Below are 25,771 nucleotides of genomic sequence, written 5' to 3'. Positions count from 1 at the left end.
AATCCCACCACTGAAGCATATGATCTGGAACCATTTCAGTCAGCTTTGAAGCCATGATTTAGTGTGAAGACAGCATTGGTTGTGCTTATTGATGACTTTTGGTGGAAGAGTGATAGAGGTGGTACAGCCATTGTTATGTTCCTTCATCTCTCTGCAGCTTTTAATACAGTCATAGTATCTTTCTGGATTGGGTGCAGTGTTTTACATTGGTTTTCTTTCTTTCTTCATGGGCAATTCCATAGAAATAGTTTATGACATGTTTCTAATACTTTATTTTTAAATTATCTGTAAAATAGTCCTCAATTTGCGACCATAATTTACAACCCAGAATTATGGTTGTGGCAGATATTAAGCAGGTCATCAAATGACTATGTCTGATTTTATGATCTTTTTTTCAGTGGCCACTAAGCAAATGCAATAATCATTAGGTAAACTCATTGTATCCAATGGGCGTTTTTACCAGAAACATAAATGTGGGCCAGTTGCCAAGCACCTAATTGTGATTATGTGACCATGGGGCTGGAGGGGGGAGGGCGGCATTAGAACTTTGAGACCAACTTGTAAGTGGCTCTGGGGAGGTCCATCATAACCATCATGGCCCCGTTGGAGCCTGAGTCCGTCGAGAACGAGCCAAAGCTGGGGCCAATGGAGGTCGAGGGGACGGCCTTGTTGGCTTCAGAGGAATGTGGGGAGGAGCAGGATGAGGCAGTCTTGGGGCTGTCAGTCTTGGCATGGCTTGTCAGCAGGGGAGAACAGGGGCAGGATGACCGAGACAGGAAGGAAGAAAGGGCAGGCAGTGGAGATGAAGAGCAATGGAGCTCATGCGATGAGGAAGAACCACCCCCTCCTGATCCCCGAGCACATAGAGAGAAGGTGGGAGCAGTGCAGACCCAATGATTTGGGAGGAGAGTGCAACCCCCCCCTGTTCACAAGGCACACCTGAGAACTGAGACTTAAGGAGATGCTGTGGGGAGGAGCACTTGTCAGGAACAAGTGTTGAATCATTTTGTGTGCTGTTGTCGACATCTGGAGTTTGCTGGACTTCTTGCCATATTACTGCCTTTGCCTCGTTGGTCTTCTTATTGCCATATTACTGCCTTGTTTCTTCTTACCTTGAAGTTGTTGTGCTAACAGCATTTTGCTGGACTACTTGCAGCCAGAGGCTGCTGGAGGCATGTGTGAATGCTTTGCTCCGGGACTTGCCATAAGCGTGGGAGCGTTTGGAGGAAAGTTGTAGCAATAAAGGGACGTTCGAACTATCAGCTGGCTGTGTTGCCTCCATGCCTGAGTCACCACAATAACTTTGAACAGTGACGTGCAGTCAGGGGAGACAGGGAGGCAGAGCCTCATCGCTCTCATGAAAAGAAAAAAATTGTAAAAGGGAAAAGGCGAGTGCTGAGGTGAGGCTTAAAAAAGCCTATAAAAAAGGGAGGACTGTGACAACTTTGATCTTTGCAAGCGTGCAAGCGAAATACCCCAGGATCATGTTGGCGGGGACAGTAACTCCTTCCGCTGCGGAGAAGAGCCACACTGTGCAGGAAGCTTCTCAGAGCTAGCCTCAGATCAGCGCGAGCCGCTCAGGAAGGAGGGGAATGGGACGTGTGCAGGAGGCTCCTCAGCGCTAGCCTCAGATTCTCCAGAAAATGTGATATTTTAGAGTTTATAGGTTCATTTAGAGTTTATAGGTTCATTTGCTATGAAGTATATAGGGTTTTCATTTTGTAAGCTACCAAGAGCCTCTTGAGCGGCCATTATTAAAATGATGCACAAATGAATTAAGTAAATAACATTACTCATCAATACATTTATGCCGTTTTTTTCATTTCTTCACAAATTTATGTATTGTTTTTTACTTAACATAATCAAGGACCAGGATGCTTACAGGGAGCTCCTAAAGGCCAAATTGACCTATTTCTTCCTAGTAACTTCAGTTTGTGTGAGTAGGGATGTGGAGGCTAAATTTTAAAAGAAGAGGGAGTGAAGCCACTATCTCTGCAGTTAGGGTGTACAGACCTTCACAAAGAAATGTCACTTCACAATCTGACTAGTTCCTTCCCTTTCTTTCATAAAGCCAACTATCACATGACAAGTATCAGAATAGGCAGCCTTCCCCATCTGTAAATTTCTGTCACTTGTTATCAGAGGCAATTCTTATTTATTTCCCGAAGCAGGAAACCTTTATTCAAAGGTTTTTTTGTTTTGGATTTACATAGATCAGATCTTACTGGGCCTGATTCTTAAAGGACCAGCTCTAAGATGAGCAGTTTCAAAAAGAGTTTAGACTGAAGCTTTAAGAGAATGCAAATATGAAGTCCATAGATTAAAAAAAAAAGACAGCACAAGTAAAGGTGCATGCCTCGAAACTTTTTTATTAATTTTTTTCCATCAGAGCTGGAGCATAAACTGCCCACTAATTCTCACTCCCTTTTAGCTCAAAACAGAGTCCTCCTCTTTCCTATCTGATGAGCAGAGGGAAAGATTAACTTTTTATTTACTACAATATAGGGCCCAAAGTATTGTTACCACCCAAAGACGCTTTTGCACATGCGCCTTACAAGTGTTCTGTTTAAAATGGGCAGAGCGAAGAGAGTGGCCTGCTTCTTTACGCAGACCATACCAATATCTCCATGTTGAGAAGGGGGATGAGCAGCCTACATTTTTTTTCTACTGGGCGCCATTCTTCCCATTTCATTATCTATAGCGCCCACAAACTAACGTGACCCTGTATATTGTGCACTTTGTGGTCAAACAGTAACTTTTTAAAATAAAAGTATGTGAAACGAGGTCGAAACTTTCTTTCCTCCCCTCTTCTTCAATGGTTCCTTCGGCTGACAGCAGTCACGTCTGGAAGAGGCGGGGCCCTAGCTCCCTTACGCTGTTCCCGGCTCCGGCATCCGTGTTGCCGTGCCGTTCGCTGCCTTCCCAGATAGTTCGGCTTCGGTCCTGTGTTGAATCGAATCTATCCCGCCCGCCCGCCCCAAGGGAGCCTCCTTCAGACGGCTTCATGGCGTATAGTCAGGGAGGCGGCAAGAAGAAAGTCTGTTACTACTATGACGGTGAGAGACGGGCTGAGTGGGGCGAGGCTGCAAGGGAAGGGGTGTGATATGCCCAAGATCTGCTGTCCTTCTGTCTGTCCACTTCAAACCCCCTCCGCGCCCCCCCCCCCAATTTTAATCGTTGAAGGGTGTTCGTTGGTTGCGCTCCTCGCGTCGCCCCTCCCATATACCCTCTTGTCCTCGCGCGCCTTCTTTTTTTTTCCGGCGCACGCGCCGCAGGCAGCCCCTCCCCCTAGTTTGCCTGGTACTGTTGCTTCTACCTATTGTGTCTGCCTAGCGTGCATTTGGATGTGGGACGCGCTGGCCGCTCCTCTCGTTTGTGATTTCTGCTCACACCGCTCTTCCCCTCCCCCCCCCACTTTTTTTTTAATTCTTGCAGTCTTTCTTCCATTCATTCCATTATTAAGTTGAGATGCATAATAGCTATTTTGCAAAGTCCGTGCATAACCTTGTATGGAAAACCGATGGCTCTTTTGCCATCCCCCTCCACCGTTCCCATTTTGTTATTCCATTTTGACCATAAATCAGAAATAAACGCCTTCGCTGCTTCAAATGGGAATTGCTCCCTGTCGTTTATGGGACTGAAAACTCAAGGTTGCAGAAATAAACCTGTGTTAAAATGCAGCGCTCTATAGTCCGAAACGCTGTGAAGGGTTTTGTTTTCCTGATTTTTGCCCTCCCCCTTCCAGTAGAATGCAAAATAAATACCACTGGCAGGGAGAATTGTTTTAATTAACAGGATATTTTATTGGTCATTAACTAACTTTTTAATGTTTGGGCAGTTAAAGATTGATGCAAAACTCTAAAGGTTTTTAGATTGTTTTTTGAAAAGGAAGGTAAAGGTTTTTAATTCCCATTAAAAGGAGAAATTTAAGATTGTTTCCCATCAGAAAGTGCAAGAGAAAGCTTCAGAGCAAGTCCTTTACAAAACAGCATTTACAAAATGCAAAAATTAAAAATGATGTACTCCAGGTATTTTTATGTTAATACCCAAAATAAAAAAGGAGGTGTTTGGTGAATTAGAATATATAATGGGACATCTGAGCTAATCAATAGAAAATAAAATATTTCAGTTTGCATTTTTCCAAGAGCTATTTTTTCCCTCAGATAAATTGTTCAAGCCTCACAAACTAAGTAAAAGAGTAGTAAAACTATCTGCTTGCAAAGAGTCCAAGAATGGGCAAAAAGTGTTTTTTTATGAGGAAATTACTGAGAAGTCTGTTTAGAAAAATTGTTAAAACCTTAATTGAAAACAAATATTCTCAGAATACATTTTCGCAATAGGAATACAGTGATATGAGATACAGTTAACTGCTGTTTGAATAATGATGGCAGGACACAAATTGAGGATGGGCTGTTCCTAATGATCATGCTGAAAAGTTATCCTCCAGTCCTTGAATCTCCTGAAGAGTATTTTGCCATAAACTGTGTTGTCCTGACTATTGATTTCTATTCTGCCTCAAGAATCAAAGTGGCAAGTTTGTTTTGCTGCCCTTATATCTTCAAGAAAATCAAATGCAGATTCTCATAACTTTGTTTTTCCTCTTGGCTCCTAATGGGAAAAATACTCTCCTTAATGGGTGGTGGGGCAGGGTTGAGGGGACCATAGATGAGTACTGCAGATTTAAGATATAGCTATCTTTCATATTCCCTGAATTATTGGTGCTTTGTGGTTGTGACCGGTTAGTCTGGGCTATTGTGACCATGGCTCTTCTGAAAGTACATTAAACCTATGTTAAAAATAACCCAAGCAACAGGTTGCAGGATTCATTGTTTCTTGTATATTCAGTTATTCTTGCTCCTTGTCTCTTTGTGGTGTGTATTGCTACTTGTTCATTCTGAATAATCCATTTTCTCTGTCATTCAAAAGTGAGTAAGAATAAATGTAATATTCTTTCAGAAATACAGGTTAGCATACTGGTTCATAAAGTAGCGTATATAAAATTTTAAAATCTTCGGAAATCACCAGCCTGATGTACCAGAGGCAGTTGCCTCTGCACAGCCTATCATGCAGTAGTGGCTGGACCACTGGAAAACCTGAAAGCTGGGATTGAAAAACATTGCCCTGGAGAAAGTATCACTAAGAATTCTTGCTAATTTGATGGCACATAATAAGAATTCTTGGAGAAGTAAAGGAGCAGAAGTTCGGAAAAAACTATTATATATACAAATTAACCTTTTATGTTACATTTGACTCAGTATTATGAAATTGAGACTCAAAATAATACTTTTTGAGTCTGATTCATTGCATATTTACCTCATTCTAACAGTAGAAATAATAATACATTGTTGTACTTGTGATGTGGAATGGCATGCTAAGTTGTAGAAAGAAAGTTGATCTATTTTTGGATTCTTCACTTAAAATTCCCTTCAGTAATTTCCTAAAAATAATAAAACCACTTTATTGCTGTCTTTATTTTCAAAATCATTGTTTTGTTTAAAGAACTTAGAATGAATGGGTAAATGCATTAGCTTCAATTCAAATAAATGCTTGGTATGCATTTAAAACCAAGAATTCCATGCAGATCACTGAGCAAAACTTTTCAAATACAATATAGCTAGTTCTTGACTTACAACTATTCATTTAATGACAGTGCAGAGTTTATGATGGCACTGAAAAACATGACTTCCAATCTTCCTCAAAGTTATGACTGTTGCACCACCTCCTTCGTCAGGTCATCGCACTCTTGATACATGCAACCATTTGTGATCTTCCCAGCTGTCTTTTGACAAGCAATATCAAAGGAGAAGCCTCATTTGCTTAATGACCACAGTAAAAATGATTGTAAATGGCTCTGGTCACATAGTGACTCACTTAACAATTCACTTGCATAGTGACTGAAATTCCTGAAAAGTAGAGTTGTGGTAAAATAAAATAGGTCTATGGGATGGTAAGCAAAGCAATCCCGATTATGTATTTTAATTTTTATATGGGAAATGAATGTTCAAAATTGTTAATACACAATGTGAATAATAATTATGAGACTGTATACCTATTTACGTATGTATGAGATTAAAAATAAAAAAAAACTTTTTACAAAAAAAATGTTTGCAGGCTGGATGCTTCCCCTCCAGAGGGGGAAATGCTAGAGAACACCAGTATATTGAAAGGCTCAGAACATTGGATTTTGTTGCTTTTTCACCAGATTTGAGGTCTCTTCTTCCACTGCACAGCATGATTTTTCCCTCTGTGCATGGAGAGGAGGGAAAATCCCTGAGTGTGTTAGGGAAACACACCATATCCAATGTCTCTTCTGTTTGCAACCTTCCCTGCTGGCTTCCCAGGTGAAAAGTTTGCTTTTCTGAGTAAGCCAGCAGAGAAGATTGCAAATATTCTCATGATCACAGGACACTAGGTAATCAGTTGTACATGTGAACAGGTTGCCAAGTCCCCAAATTATAGTAATTTGAGTGGAGGACATCTCAATGTTTTATGACATCTGGAAATGCTTTACAGGCTACAAAGCACCTGTTCCAAAGCTGTTGTGACTGCAAATGCTTGTTAAACAATCAACTTGTACTGATTTAACCTAATCAACTCTCTGTATTGATTAGGACTTAAGAATTAAAAGGATAATAGTATATTTCATCAATTTATCATTTCATTTTATATGCTTATTGTTTAATTGAAGAAACTAAATGCAGTTTACAGCTTTTGTTAAACATACCTGTTTTGAATGTGAGATGAGAATAATAACACCAGGATTAATATTTACCTTAGGTTAAAATAATATTTTGCACATGCAGATCATTTATCAGCTTTGCACTAGAGAGAGAGAATACTTCATGGACATTTTCAGAATGTAGAAGAAAATATGATTCTTTGGGAATGTCAAGAACATGTTATGTAAGTTTTGTAGCTTTAGTCTGCATGAAGATGGTGATGGCAGCAAGTAGTAACAGCTTGTGCCATAATTCTGTTTCAAACACTCTTAAGTCATCAATTGTTGGTAGCTAGCACTGTTTCTTCCAGTGTCCAGAATATGTAAATGAATTGCAATGTTTGCAATCCTGCATAGATTCTGAAAGCTTCCAAACCCCATTAGTTTTGTTTTAAAGAATGTTCACTAACAAAGTGATACTCAAGTGATGACTGGTGAATGTATCATAAAACTCAAAGCTGCAAAAAAGTAATAAATAGGACTGTTTTTTTGGTTCTAGGTGACATTGGTAACTATTATTATGGCCAGGGACACCCAATGAAGCCTCACCGAATCCGTATGACACACAATTTATTGTTAAATTATGGCTTGTACAGAAAAATGGAAATCTATGTAAGTATGCATTTATTGCTATCAATAAAATTCAGTTATCAGTGAAAAGAATATAGCCCTACAAATAATAGGCTGTCTCCCTGCAACATTATACTTTATTGTAGAGACACAAAGTCTTTTTTAGAATATCACATCAGAATAACAAATCTATGGGACATAGATTTCAAACTCATGTGATCTGTCGTGCCACAATACTTTAGGAGAACACTATAGATAAAGTCCATCTCAGCTACCCTGCGCCTTCTCTGACAGGGAAAGAAAAGAAGCAACCAAGATTGTTGGAACTGTGCTCATAGGAGGTGTGATGTGTAGCAGCATGCATTCTGGGAGGAGAGAGAAAATATGTGGATATGATATTTGCTTTTGTTCATGGAGAGGTTCATTTAAAAGGCCGTCAAAAGCAGTTGTACCTCAACATTTTATACTTTTCTTGATGGAGGAGGGGAGATGAAGGTGTTCCATGTTGAATGAGTCCAAATGAGTTTGGAGAAGGAACTCCCTATATCACCTTCAAAAGATAAAGGCATCCCATGCAAGGCAGTGCAGGAGATAATTGTTGGTTGTACACTTCATGGAATTATTTCCTTTCTGCTGGAGAAAGTAGAATGATTTTTTTTCTATGGACTTCGTGGCCTTGTTCTCTGAAACTTGATTTTAATTATTTGATATATACTTGATAATATATCTTTTCTTTTATGATCAGAAATATTTGTATTTAATCTATACTTACTTTGTACTATATTATAAAATATGTGCAGCAACTATTTTACTTATATAGCTAGGACAAAATTGAAATTATTAATCTACTTCTTTATGTCAGTTTAATGTGTCTGTTGAAATATGTCTTTACTTAAAATGCTGCTAGCTCTTTTCCTGTAGTACAGCCATGTCAATCTTGTTTCTTATTAGCGTCCCCACAAAGCTACCGCAGAAGAAATGACTAAATATCACAGCGATGAATACATCAAATTTCTTCGTTCAATAAGACCTGACAATATGTCTGAATACAGCAAACAAATGCAGAGATGTAAGTCTCCCATTGATTTTAAATAAAAGAATAGCAAACTAAATGTTATGTCTTGCATACAAAGAGAATTTGAGCTCCGTTTCTAAAACAGTTAATTTTTCTTCAATATTATAGAATTGATTTAAGGAAGAAACTTACAAAATATTTTATTACTTATTGAATTTTGGTATGATTGTTATCATTTCCAGTAGTTTATTTCTTTGCCTGTTATATGGAGAATAATCAAATCTTTGTTGAAACAAAATGCTCCTAATTACTATTTTGTAGTTTAAGGATTGAAAGTTATTCAGTTGGGATTCACAGCTTTTTCTCTAGTTAAAATGAGCTTTGAAGCAGTAATGCACTTCTGTTGGAATAACCGTATAGTTTCTAATCACCATTAACTTAACAGAGGCAGAAAGCAACAATTTCCTTTAGTCATCCAGTTATTTCCCTAGCACCAGCATGAACAGGAAAGGATATAATAAATAAAGGGCAACACTATAGGATTTAGCAGCATTAGTTTGAATCTTTCTTAATGACGAAGTTTCAAATGCATGAAATTAAACTCATTTAAAATGAAAATTTAAGTTTGTTAGAGCAAAGTAATCAACAGACGCAGCATCTATGGTAGTGAAGTAAAACTGTGAAACATAATTAACTTCTACAATAAATGGATATGGTAGTATGACCTCACTTGAAATATTAGTATTTGTTTTTCGTTTCTTAATGTCAAAAATTATTAGCAAAGGAAGCCTAAAAAATATACATGTACCTTGAGAGAGAATTTTAGATGATTAATGAAAGTTTCCTTTATTAGTTAATGTTGGGGAAGATTGTCCTGTGTTTGATGGACTGTTTGAGTTCTGTCAGCTGTCAACAGGGGGCTCTGTAGGTAAGTTTATTCTCCTTAGTTCTTTTTCTTACTTATGATTTTTCAAAGTTTTGTCAATTAAGTAGCACTAACTACGTTACATTAGATATCTTTTCATGTTCTACCTTGGGTAGATTTTTAAAATCTCAGCTGACCTTTCTCCCTGTTGGTGTAATTGGCATGTTCTTCCTGTGAGGCAAAGGGACTTCATTGGATGGTTGACTGTGGGCTGGGGCAGCTGTCCTCACTGTATCAATGGGACTAATGAGGCATTAGTCCCATTAATCCCACTAGTCCCCAGGGGCAATGGGGCTTGAGGTAGCACTCCTCAGTAGAAGTAGAGGCTCAGAGGCAGTAGCAGCAGGCTGTCCCAATATATGCTTCTGAATATTGCCACTTTGCAGGACAGCCAAAAGGACAGAGGTTTTTTGGGGGGAGTGGGAGATTGATAGTAGTAGATAGTTGAAGAGGGTTGGAAGAACCAAGGCTTGGAGCTGAATGAAACCAAACTGGGAATGGCTTGGATCAAGTTGGATATATATTGTCTAATAGCTATATGGGATGCACTAAACTGTCATTCCTAAGTGGGGCAGTCAAGTAATGTCTCATTTAATGACCTCATTGCTTAACGGTGGAGCTACTGGTCTCAATTATGGTTGAACCACAATCTCTATGAGATTTGCAACACAGCAGCAGAAATGCTTAAAAAGACAACCTGTTGAAATTCAAACCAAAACAGAAATGTATTAAGTGAATCTGTTATTTTTCTTGTTAGGTACTATATCTTGTCTTTAATTTCTGCAAAATGTTTTAACTACATTTTCTCATGATGTGTCTTTAGCTGGAGCAGTAAAATTGAATAGACAACAAACAGATATGGCTGTTAATTGGGCAGGAGGACTTCATCATGCTAAGAAATCAGAGGCATCTGGTTTCTGTTATGTCAATGATATTGTGCTTGCCATTCTTGAGTTATTGAAGTAAGTTCTTGGTACAGTTATATGCATAAGTTACCCAATAAATAAGTTGAAAACATGAGCATTGCATTGAAAGTGAGCATGTTGAGCAAAGAAATAGAGTTAGGAAAGGAGTTTTTGGTAGTTTCTCCTTTACGCATTCTTTCTAAATAATTTAATTTAAAAATGTTATGCTCTGCTCCAAAACTATCTGACTGTATTATAATTAGTGAAAGTGAAAGAACAGTTATAACAAGCCTGTATCTCCAATCATATGATAGCTGTAGTTTTTCACCGCAGATGATTCTTATTAATGCTTTTATTGGCATGAATGTTTTTTTAAAAGTATAGATAATCATTATGCCTTTTATTATGGGTTGGTCTAATTTATTATAATAGTTCTATTATAATTTCAATATTTTAATAGCTACATTTGGTTTCATATATTTCTTGATGTCTGTAAAGTGTTTCGGTGTATCTATGCACTTGGTGTTATCATTTTCAGTAATACAGCAATTTCATGATGAATTCATAACAAACATAATTGGCTAAGTCTTTATTTCAGTCTTGTATAAAAATGCAAAATTAAGTTACTATAAGATTAAGCTGTTAGTTAATTTAAAATAGCTATTTTACTTATTTTGGATTAGCAAATACAAATGGGGATAGTTCAGCTCCTTAAATCTAAGATTATGAATATTATCATAAGGAGTAGAGCAATCATAATAATAGTAGAATGTACAAGTTATCCATTAAATTATCAGACTATGCTTAAATTCTTACCAAACTCACACATGGTCATAAACACAGATGCATAGGTGTATATTTAATCAGTACTTTTTCAGGATCTTAATAGATTCGTGGGCACCATATCAAGAGGAATTACCCATAACCAGAAATTGAAGTTTAAAGAGTTTCTGTGTAAATGTATATATGCACATTTATTATCTCTTTTAAAAGATAGAAAGGGTAATTAATATTGTATAATTATAATGTCAACAGCTTCACATTAAAGCAGTGGGGTTTTTCTGGGAAGCATCATAGCAACAGGGCTAAATGTTAAAGTCAAAAGATGCAAAATATATATACTTTTAAATAAAAAAAATATAACTAGGAAAACTGAGATTAACAGAAGACCTAATTGCAGCAAGCAGATTAAAGGTAAAGAGGAGAGAAAGAAAATAAAAAAGGAAGTAAAAAGAAAATAAAATTACAGTACCTTATTTTCACTATTACTCTTACAACCTTCTGCAAAATTCATGCCTTTGAAAATTAGTGTTTTGCTGCCAAATATGTTGGTGGTGTGATTAGGAGGGGAAAGAGTGGTGTGTCTACAAAAAAATGTAGCTACCTAAATTAAATTCATTAATTTAAAAAGTAATTTGTTTACAAGTTGTTTGAGTATAGTACAAGGAGGGGCAACAATTCGGGTAAAATTTATCATAGTTACATGCAAAAATAATGTAGATATACCTTTCTGTCATATGTAGCATTTTTGTATGAAGAATTCAAGAAAGTAGCTTTCACTTTAAGAATAAGAAAAAAATCAAATAGTGAATTGATGTTAGAATGTAATGCTCTGTTTTGAATTACACACACACACACACACACACACAGAGACTAAAATCTTGTGGAAGAAGAATTTTTATCCAGTCCCCACTCCAAGCTTGATAGAATTTGCCAAACTTGTGTTTCCATAGTTTTGCTAGATAACTTTTTATGCTATTAACTCATCTATAAAATAACCAACAATAATAACATTAAAAGGAAAACCAAAAAGAAAAATGCATGGGTATATGTATAATACCAAACAGCCTTTATTGTGCTTATTGACCAATGGTCCATTAAATGCCAAATAAAATACAAAGTAAAGTATTTTTCCCCAAAAAATAAAACAACTTACCACATGATTCAGTCTAAATAAATTTTAGAAATAATAAAATAGAACTTGGCCACATTCAAATTTAGTCACATCAGTCAGCTAACAGCATCTGTATGAAGAATGTATTTGAATTTCCTGAAAAATTAGTTACAAAGAAACTAAAATAGCTTTAGGCATTTATAAAATGGACAGCAGCAAGCATTGGCCACATATTCAATTGCCTTTCATCACAAGTATAGAGTTTTGATTTATATTTTCTGAATTTTCCCTCAAAAGCAGCCATCGAGAATGTGTTAAAATGTGTTAGGTTAATGCTGTTCTGAAATTGGTTATGATTTTTTTGATTTAAATATTTTGCTGGCCATAAAAAGGAGGAGTCAGAAACATCTCTCTAAGGCAGACAGTTTGAATTGCCTTTTCTGTACATTACATTTTATTTAAGACTTGATAAGCCTGCTTGTAAAAGTGCCTTGTGAAACGCAATTTCTAATAAAGCAATCTTCTCCAAATCAACTGAAAACTATTAACCAATATCAGAAATCCTACACTGAAAGTAAAAAGTAGTAGCTGTAACCAATTTAAAACAGTACATAAGCATAAATTGGGCTCCACTTAAATCATGCTAGACTCTCAGAGAAAACATATCTAAAGTATAGTTTTTAATTTGTACTACAACTTAAAATGTGGAAATAAAATTAAATGTAAGCTTAATATCAATGAAAGCAATACATAGCACTAATTTTGACTTGATATATATTTTTCAAGCTACTGCTAATACTTAACGTATAACTTCTACAATAAAACATGCCTATTTTGCTTGCCAGCATATGTTCTGTATTGGTCAGTTTGAGAGTTGAATTTATAGATGTTTGGTATAAAGCTTGCTAATTACATTTAAGAGATTGATGTGTCAATAATTAGCGGGCAGTCCTGATTTCCTATAAAGGTAAGTCCATTATCTTGGGTAAATTCAAGGGATGAAGAAATATATCATTACCTGAAACAAGATACTTTCTACCGTGATGATCGTTGGTGGTTATAATTAGTAACAAGTATTATTGCAGATGACCTGAAGCCCTTTATTCTTTTTTCCCCCTAAAAAAAAAAAAAGCCTCTTTCACAAGGACTGCTAAAAATTGATAGCACAGCTTCCTTAAACTTTGAAGTAGAAGTATAAAAACTGTAATATAAATCTAAAATAGGCAACTCACACAGTTAAAATAAGAACCTTATGTAATTGTATCTTTGTAACCTTAACATGCAATTGTCAATATAGTTATGCATTGTGAACTCCCTATTATGTACTAAATATGCATATAATATTGCATATGCAGTAATGCATTCTACGTCATCATCTAGGCCAGTGGTCGGCAAGCCGCGGCTCGCGAGCCACATGTGGCTCTTTACACATTTTAATGCGGCTCTTCTGTGTGCCGGGCGCCCTCTCCCCTCCCTCCTCTCGGGCACTTCAAAACAAGCGCCCCTTTCCCTTTTTTCTTTTCGACCCACAATGATTAGGGAGGATCCTGAAGTCGGGCGGGGACGAGAAGCGAGGAGGCAGAAAAAGAAACGGAGGCTAAGGAGCTTCCCCCCGTCCCCTCCCAGCAAAAATCTAACCGGGGAGCCGGGCGGGCAGTAGCAAATTAACCGATCATGGGGCGTGATCGGCTAATTTGCTACTGCCCGCCCGGCTCCCCGGTTAGATTTTTGCTGGGAGGGGGCGGGGGGGAGCTCCTTAGCCTCCGTTTCTTTTTCTCCCTCCTCGCTTCTTGGGGCTCCACCAATGGGGGAGCAAGGCCCGCCCAGCGCCAGGCTTTGGGCTAACACAGAGGTCTGCAAAGTTGGCTGTTTTAAGACTGGTGGAATCCTCAGAATTCTGGGAGTTGAAGTCCACCAGTCTTAAGAGCCAATTTTGCAGATCCCTGGGCTAATATGATTGATGCCCTTGGTGGACTTCAATTCTCAGAATTCTGGGAGTTGAAGTCCACAAGTCTTCAAGCTGTAAGATTTGAAGACCCCTTGGGGTTTTTTTCCTAAAGGGTTAGGGATGCAAGGATCTTGTAACTTGACAGCTTTAAGACTTGCGTGCTTCAAATGCCAGAGTTTATTGAAACTAAAAACAGTGTACCATCCTATGTATTTTCGGTTTTAAAAATGTGGCTCTCAAAATAAATTTCAATCGTGGTTTTGGCGAGATTTGGCTCAGTTGAAAAAAAAAGGTTGCCCACCACTGATCTAGGCTAATATTTGAAAATGTTCTAATATTACTGGAGTTGAGTGAAGGATAAATATGATGTATTGTGGCACTTAAATCTGCATATTAGAGATAATTGATTAAATCTGGGATGGAAAACAAAATTAAGGATTTTTCTAGCCACATTTTCCTCTGAGAAGAGTAGTGAGATTTTTTTTTCTATTGCTTTACTAATTTATTTTCTTTTGTGTCCAGATATCATCAAAGAGTTCTTTACATTGATATTGATATCCATCATGGTGATGGTGTTGAAGAAGCTTTTTATACCACAGATCGAGTTATGACAGTATCATTCCATAAATATGGTGAATATTTCCCTGGAACAGGAGATTTAAGGGTGAGTTCAGTTATAAGCTTATTTAATTAAGATAACATTTCAGAAATGCTATTATTAAGCCTCATTCTCAAGTTAAATTAGTTATTAGTTTCTGTCTCTCTTTTCCATTAAGTTCATTTAAGATTTATCAGGATTGACATTGATTTACATTAATATGATATCGGTCTACATTAGTGTAAGTCCAGATGCTTATTTTTGTACATTTCTGGGAGAGATAGTTTAATGTTTTGAAAGTAATTACACTTTTATATTAGATGTGGCATCTGGAGGGTACTAGCGTTTTAAATAAAAGTCATCTTAGCATCTAGAGTGGTTGTGAAGTTCTTCCAACCTAGTATCTGGACTCCATTTTCACTTGCAAGATAAATACCCAGAAAACCTAAATATGGCTGGTCAATACTAATAGGTACCAGGATGCCTTTAAGATTTCTCAATAATTTGAATTGAACTATACAAACAGTCATTGTTTCATTTACAAGGATTAGTATGACAACAAACATAATATTTAGCAAAAAATATATGCCTTTATTTTGTTCCTATAAAACATGAATAAATACACTCACTGTGTTGTAAAAAGGGTAACATTTTATTTGAGATAATGTTACATTGTGCAACAGTATAAAGGAACTATAGAAATTTGAGTTTATAGGCAAGGCAGAATACCAGAAAAAATGAAGGTCTATTATTAATTCAGATAACCATAATTATTTAAGGATGTATCCATGACAAATGTTACTGTATCACTAAAATCCATTAGACACATTTGAGTCTAGGCCAATGCTTAGAATCCCACATTCAGAAAAACTGAATGCCTCCTTTGAATATACTGCTTTAAAAAAAAAACTTTAAAAGAATAACAAATAAAAATACTTCACAAAAAACTTAAGACATTACACGAAATCATGTTTTAAGTACTGTTTTGTTGAACAAACTACAGTGGCCTTGTTCTTAAGTAATGCTATATTATGCTAACAGTGATTGGGCCAGCACAGTGTTTTAAATTGTTGGACTTAGACTAAGGAGACTTCAGTTCAAGTCCCTATTTGATCAGAAAGCTGACTAATTGACTTTAAAGGGCATTGGGGCAAACCCATATATACAATGTTAAAAATTGTAGAAGAAAGTCAAAATATAAATGCAATAGACATAATAAATCTGATTCTGATAAAGTTTTCTGAGTAGAGCAACTAGCTATAATACTATATATGGGTGCATAATCTTGTGTCTCTAAACTATAACAGTTAAGAAAACAGAGATAATTTCTATTGCTTCAGAGTTTCTTGGTAGTTGATGAATAATATTTTAAGAAGCTTTGAAAATTTTTGGCACATTCTTATTTTGCCATTTTAGGTTGGCTGAATCTTTAGTATCAATAGGGCTGTGTTCTGAGATTAGAGAAACCAGGTGATGTTTGATGTCATTAAATGTTAAGACTAATAATGGACTTGATGTTTACACTCATACCAATTTATCTTTTAAAAGATAGAAATCCATTTATTACCTTTTTAATAGGAATTAAATACAATAGTTTAATAACTGTAAGAAACTTTTTTCAACTTGTCTGACCACAAGGTGGTACTATTGCTTCATGCTAATCACAGGTGATTTTGAGAAAAAAATCACATGATTAAGAGTATAAATACTATTGAATACCTATCAAAAATAGGTTAGTTGATGGTATGAAATGGCATTGAAAACTTTAACAAGATCTGTAAGGTTGCACTTCCTCCATCTAGGTCATAGCAAACATCAGCCACCAAAGCAGCCAATTTCATAGGGCCTGGCCTGAATCCAGATGGAAGAAGTCCAAATGATCTGTTTCCTCTAGAGGACTCTTCCATTTTTTCAATAACCTACATTTTTAAAAAATAGGAAATGTTGGATGTGGGACAATAATGTTCAAAACAAAGATTTTTGAGAAGTTGATCATTCTGGGTACACACCGTTGTTTTTGTATTATAAGTTATTTCCGCTGGAAATAAATACTATTCATATTCATTCTGGTGAATATGAATAGTAACCCATTGTTTAAAGGAGTGCAGCTGTTAAAATTACTGAAGGATTTAGAATTTATGTAAAAATACAAAGGAAATGAACATAAAAGATTATTATTTTGTGTCTTTTGCTTAGTGAAATGTGGCACATTTCTTGTAGATAAAATAGCATGTGATTTTACGCATCTGACAGAGCAGACCCATGACTTTGCACCCTATCCCCAGGTAATTGGTTGTTTTATAAAATCTAAGCTGCCTGAATATCTGTATTTTACACCATCCTCATTCCTGGTGAAAGACACTGTATTTTACCCTGTACAGTGATTCCAAATCATGCTTTGCTGAGATAAATTGCATCCTAATTTTGCTTCTGGGTCTGATTCTTCTGTATTGTCACATGTCTATAGCTTGTTTCTCTGAACATATTTCTTTTGTACATTTTTTCTATTGCACAAATCAGATGCTTTATAGTGTATCCAAAAATTCATGTAAAATTTGTTTGATACCTCTGTGGTATAAATTGTGTTTATTTTCTATTTAATATTTCTCACATGCTATACTATAGAAGCAATATTTTTAAATCACTGGTAACAGCCAATGTTGATCTGGAATTAAGTGCAGCATACCATGCTGTTTTCTCTCCTTGGCTACCAGTATGCAATGCCTTATGTTCATACTTTTCTTATAGGACATTGGAGCTGGAAAAGGCAAATACTATGCTGTTAACTTTCCAATGAGAGATGGAATAGATGATGAGTCCTATGGACAAATATTTAAACCAGTGAGTACATTCTATACACCTTTTAAAATAAATATTGTAGTATTGAATAAAAGGTTTAATAACATCCCTGCTTTTTTATAGATTATATCTAAAGTGATGGAAATGTACCAACCTAGTGCAGTAGTATTGCAATGTGGGGCCGATTCACTCTCTGGTGATCGACTGGGATGTTTTAATCTTACTGTTAAAGGTAAGGAAACAAATACAGAAACATCACAGCTTCATATTCTTGAAAACAGTGTTAGAAATGTTTGGTGGAAGTGTTTTATGAGCTTTAATTCGCTAAAGAATTCAGCTTTATGACCTACAATGAGTTTCCAATTCTAAACAATCCCAGACATTTTTCTTTCATTTCAGCTGTGTTTCGTAATGCTTATGTAGCTGTTTATACTGTATACAACCATTGAGTTTTAGTGGGATACTTTCAAAGTATTTATTCATTCATGCCGAAGTAAAAATAGTAATTAAATAATTTACAGTTAAATTGTGATGTGTTGTATATAAATGAATGGGTCCTCTAAGAAAATTTGTATCACCTTTTAAAAACTTAAAATGCCTGTTATTGACAACTGTTTGTATATGTAGTTTTTTGTACACGGCAGGCAGTTGAAGGAATAACTTAAAAAGCTGTTCCATTTTAGTATTTTTACATATAAGGCTGTTGTGCCTTGCTTGTCACATGGCATGTGAAGAAAAAGATATACATAAACATGCAGAAAATATTTATGCTACTAAAACCCTTGTTTCCATAATCTTTAATGATGCTTCATAGGGCAACCATTTTTTGAATCAAGTTATTTCAAATGGGTTAATTTATAGAATGCATCCGAAATCTAGGACACATGACTGAATGAAATTTAGGGAAGTTGTGGCTGCTGCAGTCATCTACACAATATTCTGTGACACTTACCTGCCCACTGGCCTTAGACTTGCAATTTTTTCTGGCTTCCCCACTGTTTTTCTCTGAAACCCTCTCACAAGCAAAATAAGCTGTCCAGAATTCTGGAAAGGGGAGGGAGGGAGCTTCCCACAAGGAAACTCAATGGGGAACCTAGACGGAAGTCATTCCCACGCCCACTGCTGTTTTGCCTACCCATGGTCATTCTGTTTCTGTTTAGTTAAGGAAATGTCTCTGAAATAATGACACAACAGGGCACAGGCTGTCTAATATACTACTATACTACTCTTGTGTCTATGTGATTGTTTAAAAACTTAAATTGGATAAAATTATGTGTGCTAGGGCAACAGATTTTGAATCAACATACCTCGAATGGCTAAATTCTAGAATGTGTCCAAAATCCGCAACCCATGGCTCTCAAGAGATTGAAATTTGGCAAAGTTGTGGGCACTTTGCAACTGCTATGTTACTGTGCTTCTTGTAGTCACGTTTCTGACACTCCCTGCCAGCTTCCAACAGTGAAAGTCTGTCGGGAAGCCAACAGAAAGATGAAGCTGCTCTTGCTCCGACTACTTTTTTTGCCATCTGTGGTCATTCTGTTTTTTTAAAATAAAGGAAATGTCTCAATGACCCAATTTATCGATTGTCTATCAGCTTTCCTTAAATATAGTATTATGTTAATCTACAGTTGTTGATGCTTATAAAGTTTTCCCATTAGTGGAACATAGTTCTTAGAGAATCATTCATTAGTTACACTTAATTGTGGGCAATTCTGTGCCTTTTTTAAAACCTGGAAAACAATTTACATACAGGTAGCTCAGTGCATTAATGCAAAACACCTTAAACATTTTAGGTAATCATAATACTATTGATCATCTTAATTTTAGATTGTTTTCCTTAAGACCAATAAATTATCTGTATTTTAAAACTGAAGTGCTATATGCTTCCTCCACTTTATTCTTCTATCATTTCAGATATGCTTTGTTTAGTTATGAGTTCTCAAAGTAGAAAATCCTTATTTGGTAATCTTCATAGTAAATATGTGTGCCTTTTATAACTGCATGTTTTCTTTTTATATGTCCATGACTTCTGGCAGGTCATGCCAAATGTGTGGAAGTTGTAAAGACTTTCAATTTGCCTCTTTTGATGCTTGGAGGAGGTGGATATACCATACGCAATGTTGCTCGATGTTGGACATATGAGACTGCTGTTGCCTTAGACTGCGAAATTCCTAATGGTAAATATTATACTAAAAAGTACAGATTGTCTAATAATCTAAGTTATAATTAATATAAGTCCACTTAGAGTTTTCTCTGCCTTAACAAATTCCTAATTCCAGCAAGAATTCTGTACATTGTGATTTTGAGTGGCATCATCCAAAAGCCTTACAGTTCTAATTTTCTGCAAAATTCTTCAGACCTCATTCTAGCCCTGCTTCTCCTTCTGTGGTGTCTTGACTCCAAAACTTGGTTACATATTTGATTCTTGGTTTTTGTTATGCTCAACATTTCTGATGTGCAGAAGGGACTGGACCCTTCAAAGTTACCCTTCCCATAGCTTCCTATGTTCATCTCTTCCCCTGAGTCATAAAAGTTACAGACACCATTGTTGTAGAATCCAAACACCATCGCTGTAGCTGGTTATTACCTTCCAGAATTTTGTTGTCTTCTTGGGCCATGATCCTCAATTGGATATCCTGACAAAAATATCTACATTTCCAGTTTCTTTATCTTCTAACTGAAGGCTTTATAATCTCCAAAGATTCATTCAGGATCTCTTGGCCATACAATTTGTCCATTTGCATATGAATTTCATTTGCATATGAATCAAAAGGAATGAATAGTTGGTGAGTTTGAATAATGTTGGTAATGTTTTTAGAAGGCAGTGACCTTGAAGGACAAGAGGAAGAGCTCCTACCAAGGCAATGGCCCTATAGGAGGGTCTTGATCCTGGGCCAAGAAAACATCTCAAACAAGCCCCTCCCTAATTTGCACAAAGATAAAGTGAAGGAATTCATATTTGCAATATTCTGTTACTATAGTTGTTACAATAAAAGTAGTCCTGACGTTTGTGGTATTAACGTTTGAGCATAATCTGTCTTGTTGGGCTCACCTCTGTCATATTATGGAAAAACAGTGCTTTGGCTGCATCTTCCTTATTCTTCCACCCCTGTTAATATCTATTTGTTGTCTGTCCTCAGTGATCTCAATCTCTGGAAGCATCCTTAAATTTACAGTGTAAAGCTTATACTGTACACTAAAATATATAGTATAACTGTAACTTGTAATTGTTACAATTATAGTGCAAGGTTTTTTTTAGTGAAGTAGTGGGGGATGTTATACCTTAAAATAATATATATTTATAATATGTTCTCAAACAAAATGTCAATATGTTTTATTTCCCCGTTGAATCCAGTGCATTTTGTAGTGTTTAAAAGGCATCCTTAGTATTTTGGTGTGTGTGTGTTATCATAAGAGTTATATCATCCTATTATTCCTTTGTTGACTAAGAGACATTCTTTTTGTAACTATTACTTGCCTATTGAATTTTACTTGTTGAATAATTATTAAAAACTAAAAGTTCAACTGATGTTTCTTGAATGCAAGAGTTTATAAAAATAATACTTATTAAAAATAATTTTAATATTGAAAATAAATAAAAGACATAAAATCCTGTATGTAATTATGTTCATAACTTTAGATAGTGATTTAAATTAATTATTTAAGTCCTTCCAGTCAGTATATAGAAATGGCCATCCAGTTCTTGATGACATTTTCAGATGTGTTTGGTCAGTGCCTTCTTTCTCGGGGAATGACTGACTTGGTCACCTGGCTGGTTTCCATGCTTCACTCAGAATTAACACTGCTATTCTCCCAGCTTTTTACTCCAGCACTTTTAACCACTAAATCAAACTGACTGTGTGTGGTACTATGTATAAAACACATTTCAAATTTTTGAAGTAAATATTTTAATTGAATTATTTAAAGTCTTTTGAGCGTAATACCATACAGATTCATTATTTTAAGTTTTAGTAGTTCAAAATAGACGTATGTTTGGAAGCATCACTTTTGAAGAACTTTCCTATTCTATCTTATATTGTACAGCTTTAAATGAATGCACGTACATAGTGTTTAAATGAATACATTCCAAAATTCCAAAACATGACTGAAGAAAGTCACTTCCTATGACAGTGCAGACCCTATTTTTCTTTTTCTTTTACAGAATATAAATATTCTGCACGTACCTAATGTAACACTATTTGAAACAAACCATAATTTTGAACTATAATATATTTTACTTAAGTTTCTTCTAGAATAAATCATAGCATTTATTGTTTTGATAACTGAAAATTTTTATAGTAATATTTTCAAATATACTAGTAAGATCTGTAAGTCTGTTAGGAATTCAACAATAAAAATAAAGTTATGTCTCAATTTTGTTTTAACAGAATTGCCATATAACGATTACTTTGAGTACTTTGGACCAGATTTCAAACTGCATATAAGCCCATCAAACATGACAAATCAGAACACTCCAGAATACATGGAAAAGATTAAGTAAGTATTAATGTCCTATTTTCAATAAAAACAATAATGCCGTGAAAATTTGTAAAATTTTTATTAAATGATCAGTAATAATAGAAGGCAAGATAATAGATTTTCTAATTACATCTGGGGTCTGAAATAGTATAGAAAATGAAAACTGACAGTTTATCCATTTAGTAATGTAAGAAATATCGCTTTTCCTCTTCTAAACTGAGGCCTATCTGTATTAAAATCATTTTTGCTTAGAAAGTAAAGTCTGGTAAGTCTCAGAAACCTTTTTTATCATTAATATTCATAGCTTGCATACTATTTTGAAAACTGGAATATGTTACCACTATAAAGTTACATTAGTCATTTTCAGTAAGTTTACATTGAATATTGAAAACAGGATATAAGACAGAAACAAAGTTGTTTCATAGTTAACTGCTTTCATTGCAGGCAGCGTTTATTTGAGAACTTGCGCATGCTGCCCCATGCTCCTGGTGTGCAGATGCAAGCCATTCCAGAAGATGCCGTTCATGAAGACAGTGGTGATGAAGATGGTGAAGATCCAGACAAACGTATTTCTAGTAAGTAAATTTTATAGGTAATGCTTAAAATGCTGGCCTTGAATTTTTGGATTTTGCTCCCAGTTTTTGTGGAGAAAATAATTAAACCACAATCCTAGTGCAGTTGCTTTTTTGAAGAAAAAGTCACCTTGCTTCTTTGTAATTGCTTGTGAATAGATATAAATAAATAATTGCTTTTAAAAATGATATGTCAAGACTGGTTTAAAGGTATTCCCATAATGATTTTGTTTCCTTTTACAGCCATTTGTTCCATAGTAACCCAACATTTAGAGTTTGGTAGCAACTTTTAAGATCAATAAATTTTATTGTAAGACATAAGCTTTATGAGTTTCATCTTATTTCATCAGATGCATGGAATGGCTTAACTGATGTAACATTTAAATAGGGATGGAGGGTGGTTATGCGAATGAGGCTTCATGGGAGAACAGATTACAAGTACCTTCTCAATTAATAATAGTAATGTGTTAAAAATTCATTCAGTTTGTTCAGACCTTCTGGGATAGCTTGAGCATAAAAACTATAAGAGCACAATTGAGTACAAGACAGTTGAACTTATCTACATCAGTAAGTGTCAGGTTACCATGCCTTTTTGTTGTTGTTGTTGTTAAATACTGTGTCATTGCTGAAGAGCCTTTATGTCATCAGGTAACATTTTGAAGAAATATGAAAGAACTTGGAATAATCTCTTTTTTAAATACCCATATTAATTCTAGTTCGTGCTTCTGATAAGAGGATAGCCTGTGATGAAGAATTTTCTGATTCTGAAGACGAAGGAGAAGGTGGACGCAGAAATGTTACAGATCATAAGAAAGGAGCAAAAAAAGCACGCTTAGAAGAAGATAAGAAAGAGGCAGAAGACAAAAAAGCTGGTAGGTCAATGCTAAATTAAAGACATTTTCTGTTAAGCTAAACATACCAAATTAACTGGTAATTCTGTAATTTGTTTTGCATATAATTATAGCTCCTTTCAAATGTTGAACTGAATGAATAAATAGCTAGACAATTTGACTAGGCATTATCTGTTCTCTTAAACTACCAGACATTCAGACAAAGATGTAAAGAATTATGCTCATATTTGCAAAAATAAGAGTATGGTCTTAGATCCTATTTTACCTGCTTCCTTTGTCTCATATGCAAAGCTGTACAAAATTTTTTAAAAATACAAAATAGTTATCTTTCAGGCTTCCAGTCATGTATGTAGCTCAAAAAAAAAAAAAAAACCAAAACCCACCAGGTTACAAAACTTAATCCTGTTTTACCTTTGAAACCCTCCTTTGTTCATCTGATTAAATGAAGAACACTTTTTATGATAATATCTAGCTAAACCACATTTTATGACTTAAACCAAAGTAACTGCAGTATTCCCTTCCTGGGTTGAGAGGAGGGATCCAAAAGTGCATAGGTTTAGCTTCGATCATAAAAAAAATTGTAATACTGTTGATATTACATATTAAAGTCAGCTGTCATATTTTCTAGATTACCCCCAATGCATGTAAATTGATTGTGAAATTAATAGCTAATTTCAGAGGGGAAATTTCAGTTTTAAGTGAGCTGCAATCTTGTATTTACTTATTTACCTGAGAGTCCTTTTAAACTGAATGAAGATTATTTCTTAATCATATAACTAATTATACTGCTTTTGCAAATTGCTGCTATTCTTTTTTATTTCTAGATATTAAAGAAGAAGACAAATCTAAAGATAACAGTAATGAGAAAGTAGATACCAAAGGGTAAGTATATTCCATCTGAAAAGTCTACACCTGCTTTTAAAATGTTATTGAAATGGTAATTATCTGCCCCTTACTTCCCCTTATAAATTACAATAATCTTGTATTGGTAACAATTGCATTTGTTTATAGTGTATGCTTGAATGGGTGAGCCCAGTCCATTCCCATTTGGAGACAATTTCCACAATTTTCTGAAGGTGAAATAAATTCCTTAAACATAAATCAAGCTTAAAGCGCTCACTTTGGCCCATCAAAATTCTCCAGAATCAAAAAATGAGTCTAAGCCATTTGTGGGGCTCTTGAGAGCACGGAAAGGATGTTTATAGCCTGCATTCAGATTTCAGACTGCATTATTTGCATATAAATGATCACAATATTAACATGTGACCTACACTAATAACTATTCTTTCTTTCTGCCCCTCCAGCACAAAATCAGAACAGCTAAGCAATCCTTGAACATAAAGCCTTACAGTATGTCAATCAAAGGACCCAATACCATAATGAAAAAAAAATACTAAGAGAAGCTTTTCGTACTGGAAGAGACTTTTTATTTTCATTTAGTAGAATTTGGCGTGGAGCATATTTATTTTCAAACAACTGTGTTTTGATTTTTAGCAACTTGTATTGTGAATTCCCCAATTATGATACAAAATTTGTTCCTTCCACCAGGCTTTATGTAATACTATTTAAAATGGATGTGAGTTAAGATGTAGTTAAACGTCTAAACTGATCTATTAAAATTTCCCTTTACCCGGATTGATTTTATCCCCCTTTTTGTAATTATATCTTTATTAAAAAACAAACAAACTGTACTTGGCTGATTTGTTTATTATTACCTAGTATATACAAATGTATGCATTACACTATTGTTATGAAAAAACCTGGTTAACCTTGAAATTGAGTTTGGTAAAAAAAATATTTTAGTTAATGCCCCGGCTTTAAAATAATTGTACGCTTAGGTCTAAAGATCTATGACTATACAATAGTTAATAGAACTCTTTTTATCTATCTTCTAGTAGGAAAGTTTTGTTTTTGTTTTCTAGTTCTCCAAATCAATGCAGTCTTTGATTATGTGGAAGCGTACACCATACAGCTGCAGACCAGAATTTTTCTTTCTGCTGACAATCATAGCCTACGTTTGGGGGAGGAGGGAATGGCAGATCAGGTGAGCATTCCAGATGTAACATCTAAACATCACCTATGCCATGGTCCTTTTACAAACCAGAAATAGCATCTTTATTAATAGGATTTTTTGAGGCATAATCGAAATAAATGGCATTTTATTTCTGCACAAAAATAATAATTACAAAAAGGATTTTATTCCCTTTTTGTAATTGTATATTTATTTATTTTTTTAAAAAAGTTGATAAAGTCAATGAAATCCATTGTTTTGGTTCCCCCTCTTCCAAGTCCAGCAAAACATGAGCCAAAACAGTTACTTTAACAATTTGTTTAACTAAAGTTATTTATTTGTTTATTTTAAAAAGATTTCAGTAAGGAGAAGAGAGAGTATAATGAATCCTGACTTTTAACACATCACTGGGAGAATAGATTGTTATTTCTGAATGTCTGTTACATTCAAAAATGTATCATTCACACATTATAAGACATTTGCTTC

General features: G+C 35.2%; 1 protein-coding gene across 1 annotated transcript; it reads left to right on the top strand.

Moving 5' to 3' along the window:
• Positions 1 to 2,886: 2,886 nt before the first annotated feature.
• On the top strand, positions 2,887 to 24,965 carry HDAC2 (histone deacetylase 2). Its single transcript, XM_081940298.1, has 14 exons — positions 2,887 to 3,056; positions 7,218 to 7,330; positions 8,240 to 8,357; positions 9,157 to 9,231; positions 10,052 to 10,190; positions 14,498 to 14,639; positions 17,322 to 17,414; positions 17,496 to 17,604; positions 19,409 to 19,549; positions 21,761 to 21,869; positions 22,296 to 22,426; positions 23,140 to 23,295; positions 24,099 to 24,156; positions 24,579 to 24,965. Exons 1-14 carry the CDS (start codon positions 3,005 to 3,007, stop codon positions 24,607 to 24,609), a joined length of 1,467 nt encoding a protein of 488 aa, XP_081796424.1. The 5' UTR covers positions 2,887 to 3,004; the 3' UTR covers positions 24,610 to 24,965.
• Positions 24,966 to 25,771: the final 806 nt, after the last annotated feature.

The sequence above is a fragment of the Natrix helvetica genome (genome assembly GCF_964273705.1).
Source record: "Natrix helvetica genome assembly, chromosome: 2".
In the NCBI taxonomy this organism is placed as follows: Eukaryota; Metazoa; Chordata; class Lepidosauria; order Squamata; family Natricidae; genus Natrix; species Natrix helvetica.
This window is presented reverse-complemented; position numbering and strand designations above follow the sequence as displayed.

What these genes read in the sequence shown, in the direction of transcription:
- HDAC2 (XM_081940298.1), top strand. Translation starts at nt 3,005, where the DNA reads ATGGCGTATAGTCAGGGAGGCGGCAAGAAGAAAGTCTGTTACTACTAT. An exon ending in AGACTGCGAAATTCCTAATG is followed by an intron (nt 19,550 to 21,760) that starts GTAAATATTATA and finishes TTGTTTTAACAG; the next exon opens with AATTGCCATATAACGATTAC. An exon ending in GGCAGAAGACAAAAAAGCTG is followed by an intron (nt 23,296 to 24,098) that starts GTAGGTCAATGC and finishes TTTTATTTCTAG; the next exon opens with ATATTAAAGAAGAAGACAAA.